The following is an 8829-nucleotide window of genomic DNA, read 5'->3' on the forward strand; positions in this document are numbered from 1 at the left end:
ATTTAAACATAGTCTTTAATGATATAATTTTTTATGACATGCATGAATATTTTGTTAGTTAAATTTACGATCAAAATTTAGCATAAATTATAATAAAGACCAATAAACCAAAACGGAGGTAGTAGTTTTCTTCGCCTCGGAGGGTGCTTTCGTTCTATGCAAATGCAACCCACGCTTCGTCCGCTTTATTCCTTGCCTGTCTGCCGCTGTAATCGAAAGCTCAACAGGTGATTAAGCAGCAACATGTGTCAATCCCGAAAGTGTTGCTTTGCACCCGAGCTCACATAGCTCGGTGAACAATAAAATCCGAAAAAAATATTAAGAACATTTAAAAAAGATCTAATTTTTTATTACACAAAACATTGATTTTTTTCAACATTCATGAAAAAATTTGCTATGAAATCACATTAGTGTAGGTGTGGGCAAAAAAAACAAAATTGATGCTTCAAAAAAACTGCTATTTGGGGCAACGATTTGTTTTTTCTTTTACCCACACCTACACGAATGTGATTTCGTAGCGAAGATTTGCACATATGTTAAAAACATCAAAGTTTTTTGCAAAAAAATCCAGATTGTTTTGAATCTATTTAACATTTTTTTAGATTTTACTGTTCACCCAAGCTCATGTGAGTTCGGGTGCAGAACAGTTGTGCCGTCTTCCTCTCTACTACTCTCCAATTCGTTGGTTCTTCCTTCCGCCAATCTGCCCATTGAACTATTTGCTCTCTTTCTTATGATTTTGATTATTTTCTAATCTCCTATGCTCAGTTAACTGGCAAACTGTGGAGTGGCGATCTGCAAACATGAATATACTAAAACATTAAGGTCTCTAGGATTGGAGGCCTCACAATCAATTAAGGTCTTCAATTATGAATTGGTCACCTAATTTTGATTGGATCAATAATTTCTCAAAACTCTCTTATTTAATATTTTATACAATACATCATGCTTTTTAATTTTTAAATCTTCATAATTAATTAAGGCTACAATTTAGAATTGGATCACCCGATTTTGACTGGATCAACAATATCTCAAGGCGCTCTCCTATTTAATTATTTTAATTCTCTATGTTCTCTAATTTAAAGTTTTTCATTCGATTAAGGTATTCAATTTTGAATTTGATTTACAATTTTGATCAGGTCAGCGATTTTTCAAATCAATCAGCAGCAACCGGCCTATGAAAACATATCAACCCCTCACAGACTCCCATCACCTAGAGAAAAAAACGCCACCATGATAGCACGAATACAGTACATGCAACTACTGATGAAAAAATATCCCCACATAAATATGGGTTGATTAGCGAATAGCACAGAATCACTCCGTGAAAGCCCACCAAATAACCACATTATAAATAAACATAGAACACACTCCATCATCTCCCCCGCTGGTCAAACTAAATATTCCATCAGTGTCAAACTATAAGGGTTATTAGTTTTCTGGAAAGTCAAATTTTTTAACTTTGACCACAGTATTAAATGAAAAAAAATGAAAATTCATTTCATGATGAAGCTAATAACATTGATTGGACATTATGAATTTTGATATATTTCTCTATAAATTTAATCAAACTTAAATAGGTTAGACTTTTCAAAAGAGTAATACATCATATACTTTGAAATAGAGTGAGCAAAGAAATTTAAGAATCACAACAAATTCTCTTTTTTTGAGCATCAGTACATACACAAGCGCTCATATACACGCGCATACACTCACCCCTATGAACACGCACACGCACATCCTACCCCTACGAGCACCTCCGAGAGACTGAGCCGGCATATCATCTTGAGATTTACGAAGTCATCGTAGGCACCTCGTCGTCGACGGGAACGTCTCCTCCCACTGAAAGCGCATCGTCGGAAATCCTAAAATAAATTCAGAAATAATGCGAGCACCAGGATTTGAACACTGATGGGTTAGGGATACCACTTCCACCTAACCAACTCAACCACAGGTTGATTCGCAGAATCACAACAAATTCAACGACGCGGCAAAGCACGCCGAACCCTTCTACTATGTATCTAAAGACCAAGTCCTCCTACAGAAGACGAAAATAGCCAATAAAAGACATGGCAAGTAATAATATAAACCACAAGTCACATCAGAAGTTCTAATTGCAATAGCAGCATCTCGCCCATCAGCTCTGATCACTTGAAACAACAAAATGGCCCTGATCAGATTCTGATTGTGAACGTACATACTGGAGCATTTGCACATATACAAATGTTGGACTAGCCGGAGCTAACGCAATGCTGTCAAATGGTATTCATGTTCATAAAACGTAGTAGATCATGGTAAAACGGACGTCAACACCGTACTACAAAGTACTCCCTCCGTAAACTAATATAAGAGTGTTTAGAATACTAAAGTAGTGATCTAAATGCTCTTATATTAGTTTACAGAGGGAGTACAAAAGATCTTATCGACTATTAGGAGACTCTGAGAAAGCGTGTCTTCGCCAAGGTTAAAGATTTAACTGTTCAACCTGGCTACTCAACTATTTATGAGCCAATTGTGTGCAGTGGTAATTCTGCAAGCCACTTCATCATACCAATATAAGAGCATGATTTATTTTTCCTTAGTATATAATCGATTCTTTTAATAAACAAAAAAATGTTTTTCTATCTATATCTCATCCATGCCAAACAAACAAAAAAACCTACCATTCAAGCAGCATATGTTTGATGTAACAGGATGATGTCAATATAACATGACTGCCCTAAGTCAGACGGCATCTGTAATTAACGAAGATTTTACAGGTTCCTGCTGCGGCTGCTGTGCTACTTGTTGTGGATAGTTTGGGTAGCCAGCATATGTCCCATACCCATACATGTTTGGGTCCTGAGGTTGAGTAGCATATCCATAAGCCCCGTAGCCTTGTCCGTAGCGATAGTAGCCAGCATTAGCAGTAGCACCACCCCAGTGGTTGAAGTCCTGTTGAGACTAAAAATATATAGCTTCAATTGGTTGGAGGGGTAATGAAAGCAAGTGCAATATGTGAGAGATGAAATCACCTGAACTTGTTTGTTTGAAGGGCTTCGACCCCATGAAAGCCTCACGTTCTGCCCTCCAATCATGGTACCTTGCAGCATTAGCAGGGCTTCCTCTGCAGAGGATCTGAATTTTACAGTAACAGACTGCTTAGAATTTAGATGAATATACTGATTGGTACCAGAAAACTAGGGTAAAAATAGTGAACCTGCTAGCATATTGAACAAAACCACATCTTTTGCCAACAGGTATCTTAACATGGACCACATCACCATATGGAGTGAAAACTTGTTTCAACACATCCTCAGTAGCTTTGGGGTCAAGGCCACCAACAAATATCTGCATTCATATCCAAGGACCAAGAGAGCTGCAAATAAGATGAAATGTAAGTCACCAGTCAAAGCCATGAGGAAGAGCTCAAGGATTCAGGACACTGGGCTGACCATCCAGGAGAAGGCGACAAACCTTCGTAGAAAAGGGAGAGGGTATACCTAGAAATGATGAAATCAACCAGCACTGCCTTGCTAATTGAATAAAGGAAGATGCCGACTACTTTCTGAACAGAACAATGAGAGTCCCGAACAATGGGCCAAAGATAGATGATCTATCAAACATAACCAGTCACTAGGCTAGTTGCTTGCATTCAAGGAAATAGAACAAAGAACGCACAGTGGAATTGCTAGGATCATTGTCAGTCTGAACCCCCTGAGAACTTGGTACTGTAAATAATAAAGACAAATAAAGATATACTGTCAGGCTTGAGGGATATTGAACTGAAAAACAAATATATGAATAAGTATGACATGCAGGTTATAAATTTTTCAATTGACTTGAAAAGGAATGCTTGGTAAATGCAATTGCTCATACAAATGCCATGTCATGCTTCACACATTCTACCTAGCAATAACTAGGTCAAATATATACTGCAGTATCAAGCATAATGAATTACAACTTGTTCATTAAACAATATGTAGAGACAAAAAGGGCAAATCAGGCGTATCAAATATCATTGTGCATCAAATCTCAGAAACTACACCGAACATCAGAACAAAATAACACTGCAAGATTGCAATGACGAAAGTGTAGTTCTTGTAGATAGTGTATCATTCTTCAGTCCTTGGACAAGTACTCAATGGCCAAAAGAACTAATAATGAGAAGACGAATAACAAACTTTAACATATTAAATTTCAGAGTTTGCTTTTGAAAATTACTCAGGCCAACTATGCAAGTAAATAATTAATCATATGTTAAAACGCCTGCTGATCAATGCAATCAATGGAACTTGCAGGACCCCAGACAATTGCAAACCTAGCTTGCAGCAGCCTCCAAAAAAGATGCCGATAGATAGACCCACCTTTTCAACAAAAATTGCCATACGAACAGTTATTATGGCAATCAGGCTAATATGGTGACTCTACTAGAGTTGCTATAAAACCAATACATGCCCAAAAAATGAAGTTGTTTATAAAGCTACTCAAGTCATTATTAGTGCTCAAAATATCTCAACAAACTTTGAAACTCAAATCCAGAAAGACAATAAGACAGCTGAGTGTTTGCAACATTATGCCACAGAAATAAGCTGATTAGCAAATAAACAAACACCAGAACTCAACAACTAGCTGTGACGCCAAATCTCAATTTGACAAAGCTAACTAATACAGTTGCAAGGAAATAGAATCACAAGGTGCAAATAATCGGTTAACAAACTAAACAACCACGCAGAGGATGTGTGGCATATAAAGATGTCACAGATCCAAACATTTCATTATGGGTAGTATAGAGAAATGTCACGACTCCACAAATTACGTTATGTGTGCACGTGCTTTTATCATATATGATTTCTTGGATAAACTTAGCACAAAGAGCCTCCGGGTACAAAATGTTCTGACCATTCCTAAGAAATCTGTACAACTAAACCCATGTTTGGAAGGCTTTTTTGGCATTAATCTAAAACTTGATTGGCAAGGACACTGATATTTAAGCATAGCATCCAACACAACAAATTTAAAAATAGTAGGGAGAAAAAGGTAAGGACTACTCACACCCATAACTGTTTTACAAGACATTACACTATACACGTTCTGCCACAGATCCTACGACCGATGAAGGTTGTGAAGTTCAAGAGACAGCTTTAATTAAAGATTCAGGAAGAAATAAAACGAGTACGTGGAAGGAACGAAACTGGAAAGGAAGTACTGGATACCAAAAGAACCAGGTTCAAATTTAGGACATAAACGATTAACACTGACCTAACAGAGACCACGCATTACACAAGATATGTAATGCTGTTCATGTCAGTCGTAGAGAGCCTGTTGATATCCTGCTTCGACACAATGGGAGTTTATGAGTATACTTCAGAATCCTAATGTATTATTAAATTATCCGAATTCACGAAGGAACTGTTGTGGATCTACGAACTTATTGCTCAAGCCAAGCTTCGACACATTTTCAACTAGTAATAAAGGAAACTGAACCACAGAAGGCTAATACAATAAGTAACTGCAAGAACAACTAAGGACAAAATGAGCACATAAAATCAATTACAAGTCAACTGCAAATGTACTAATCTTTAAAACGCTGCTAAAACAAATTAAATTTAGCCGACAAGGATTTAGTTCTTACCTTTCTCTTGAACTCCAGTTGCTTTTTGCTTATTTGCAGCTGGTCCGATACGCATGGGCCTTGAAGAACAGAGCATCCCATTCATTTCAGTCATTGCACGAGTTTGCTCTGTGGGATCACCAAATTTCACAAAGCCATAGCCCTTTGGGCGCATTGTCAGTTTATCCGTTACAACTTTTGCACCCTTAACAGAGGGATACCGTACCCTAAATGTCTCTTGCAATACGTAGTCTGTGACATCAGCAGCCAAATCACCAACAAATATTGTGTAATCAGCGCCATCATCATGTTTTTCACCAGCAGTCGCCCAGTTCAATCTGTATGCCATCTCAACATTTGGCATCATTGCCCCGTTGAATGTCTGAAGAACCCTTTCAGCACCAGCACGGCTTGTGAATTCAATGAAGCCATAACCTTGAAGTTGTCCAGTCTGCTTGTCACGAATCAGCTTCACAGATTGCACCTACAAATTAAAGAGGACAATACGAAAGATCAATATACTGTGTGTAAACGATAGACACAAACTGATAGTATAATTTCTAGAACACATGATGATAAATAATCACAAATCAATATACTGAGTTGTTTTTCAGAAAGTATAAACAGTTAGCTGAAGAATATTAGTGGTTTGGAGCTGGGCCAGACACACACAAACGTGTTTTACGTCAATCACGGATACGTATTCGTGTTTGCATCAAGCGTCGCCCAAGGGCCCACAAAAAACCACTGGCAAAATCCACATCGACATATTGAACCAATTATACAGCGGATTCTGAGGAGATGGCACCGGAGAGCGAGAGGCACATATATACCTCGCCGGTGCTCGCGAAGCAATTGTAGACGTAGTTCTCGTCCATCCAGTACTGCAGGTCCCCTAACCAGAGTGTCCTGACCTCGTTGGGCCCAGCGGGCGCCTGCGTCGGGGCAGCCGGCCGGCCGTAGTACGCGGCCTGCTGGGGCGGCAGCGGCTGGCCCCACATCTGCGGGGGCGGCGGCGCGTAGAGGTGGTGAGGCGGCATGGGCGGTGGGATGGCGCCCCACTGCGGCGGGGCGACGCCGGGCTGCGGCTGGGGCATCATGGCGGCTGGTACGATGAACCCTAGCACGGAGAGGGAGCAGGAAGAGATTGGGATGTGTGCGCGTGAGGGCCAACGCGAGATACTATGGGGTTGTTCGGATACGGTGATTGGTTTTTGTGAAGTTCTGTTTTGTTACGGTAACAGATCCAAGGATAACGAAAGATTGGTTTTTGCAAAACGAAAAACTGAGTTACCAATTTTTTTAACAAAACATGAGCTTTATTTATTGGAAAATAAGGTTACATCGTCAATAAAAAATACAATATCATTCTGTCAGCGAGCAAGACGCACGCCAAAAAACAGTTCTAATCGATACACGGCTTAAGAGACTAAGAGGCAGCGCTAGGCCAGAATGGGCCTAACTGGAAAAGCATAGGAGCGTAGGCGGCCGGCAAACGGCTAGTTTATAATGCATATGCGTGTGACGTGTGAGAGTGGCTTCCTTCTCTTTCGATTCCCCTCTTTGTAATCGAATTCTGCCATGAAGTAGTGAAATTCGAGATCGAGACCTCACAATCTGGCATCAGAGCCGTTTCCCCATCCTGGATTTTTTCAGTCGACCACCACACTCGGTTCGCCGACCGCCGTCGCGCTGAAGCCATGAAAAAAATCTTACTGGAGACCAAGGCGATCTACGAGCTTCTGCGCACTGATTTCGACGTCGCCTTCTCCAAGAGCTCGGCAGAGCGCAACGACGAGATGATCTCGGCCCTTGCCAAGCTCGACAACAAGCTGGACCAACTCTCCGGCCGCCTCGACGACGTCAAGCTCGCCATCGGAGTTGACCTCGACGAGCTCCGTGATGAGATTGGGGCGGATCGTGTCAAGGCGTCACCCCCGACTGCACCGTCGTCTCCTCTAGGCCCGCCTGTTTCCACCAAGGGTGCGTCCTCGAGCTGTAGCGACCTAACCCGAAATCGGTCAAGTCTCTGTGTATCTATACCATCACAAGATCATGCTGGCACACACGGGACATTGATGAAAAATGTCAAAGTTCAATCACACCTGATTTATTACACCGAATCTCATATCAAGTCTTTATTATAATAGAATAAATTCGGTCGAAGGTCAACTCAGAAGAAAAAACTACTGCTGAAGCGTAGACGATAAGCGAGCCCATCCGACTCCAAAGGACAATCACCGAGCGTAGATCGTAGCCTCACTCTTGGTCGGAAAACTCCTCTGCAACATGAGACATTACAGCCGTGTAGGTAGGCATTTTGAATATGTCGGCAAGTCAAAGAGAGAAAAAACAATAATAATAATAATGCTATCACTCTATGCAATTTTGGTTATGGGGCTCTATGTTTAAGTTTTTTGTGAAAAGCAATTTCTTTCCTACATCAAAAGGATTTGCTTGCATGTACTACAAAATATTGGTTATTGTTGAGATGGTTCCGTCAACCAGTGTCTCCTAACCAAAATCATTATAACCCATGAATTTATTATGTTTGGTGTTGAGAGTTCCGAATAAATCCAATTCCATAGGCTCAAATGTCCGTGACCGAGAACACGGCTAATCGATTAGATTTCCACTCTGAAGAGTCTTGTGCACTTTACCCGCAAGAATCGTTTCCTCCTTCATGTCCTCGCACTGCAGGGTATTTAAAGACGGGACGAACGAAACAGGGTCTTTCATAGAGATCCTCTGGGCCACTGTCGGTGCCCATACAGTTCTTCTATATCTGCTAGCACCGTTCGTCCAGAGTCATGCTTAGGGTCGACCAAGCCAGAGCCCATAATGGCTTGCGGCAACACAGGTAAGCTTTCGGTCAAGGTATATCCATATGTCTCTTCGTAGCTGGGTGAAGCTTTCCGCAAGATGTCATGGCGCTTCTCCATGCATCCCGGGGCCAACCACTGGGTACTTCAGGGTGCCCGTCCATCCGTCCTCCACCCAGTAGTGAATTGGAGTCCGTCTTGAGCATCTTGAAGTCTTGGGGTTGTCATCATATTGACTCTCACATCTTCCATGTGTATCACTCAACCAACCCCGTCTACAAGGCATAGCAAAATAACTACAATGTCATGGGCAATGGTGTCATGCGGATTTTGGGTTCATCCTACCACATGATACTACTCAAGAACTTGGTTCAATTACACCTACTTGCATGCATGGTGGGGAGGATATCAACT

General features: G+C 41.0%; 1 protein-coding gene across 2 annotated transcripts; it reads right to left on the minus strand.

Annotated features, from left to right (window-relative positions):
- Window positions 1–2556: 2556 nt before the first annotated feature.
- On the minus strand, window positions 2557–6787 carry LOC123132110 (RNA-binding protein L). Of its 2 annotated transcripts, none has more exons than XM_044551868.1 (6): window positions 6427–6787; window positions 5615–6077; window positions 3661–3710; window positions 3200–3330; window positions 3015–3117; window positions 2557–2934 (listed from the first exon to the last, which is right to left on the minus strand). In XM_044551868.1, exons 1-6 carry the CDS (start codon window positions 6691–6693, stop codon window positions 2725–2727), a joined length of 1224 nt encoding a protein of 407 aa, XP_044407803.1. In that variant the 5' UTR covers window positions 6694–6787; the 3' UTR covers window positions 2557–2724. The 2 variants fall into 2 exon arrangements, with proteins under 2 accessions (XP_044407803.1, XP_044407802.1); XM_044551867.1 differs by having other exon boundaries at window positions 2557–2943.
- Window positions 6788–8829: the final 2042 nt, after the last annotated feature.

This window comes from Triticum aestivum, chromosome 6A (assembly GCF_018294505.1).
Source record: "Triticum aestivum cultivar Chinese Spring chromosome 6A, IWGSC CS RefSeq v2.1, whole genome shotgun sequence".
Classification (NCBI taxonomy): Eukaryota; Viridiplantae; Streptophyta; class Magnoliopsida; order Poales; family Poaceae; genus Triticum; species Triticum aestivum.

Excerpts from the sequence above, each read along its gene's own strand:
- LOC123132110 (XM_044551867.1), bottom strand. The coding sequence starts at position 6,693 with ATGATGCCCCAGCCGCAGCCCGGCGTCGCCCCGCCGCAGTGGGGCGCC. Across the intron at positions 3,331-3,660 it reads ATGATCCTAGCAATTCCACT|ATATTTGTTGGTGGCCTTGA; the intron begins GTGCGTTCTTTG and ends ATATGAATGCAG. Across the intron at positions 2,944-3,014 it reads CTTCAAACAAACAAGTTCAG|TCTCAACAGGACTTCAACCA; the intron begins GTGATTTCATCT and ends ATATATTTTTAG.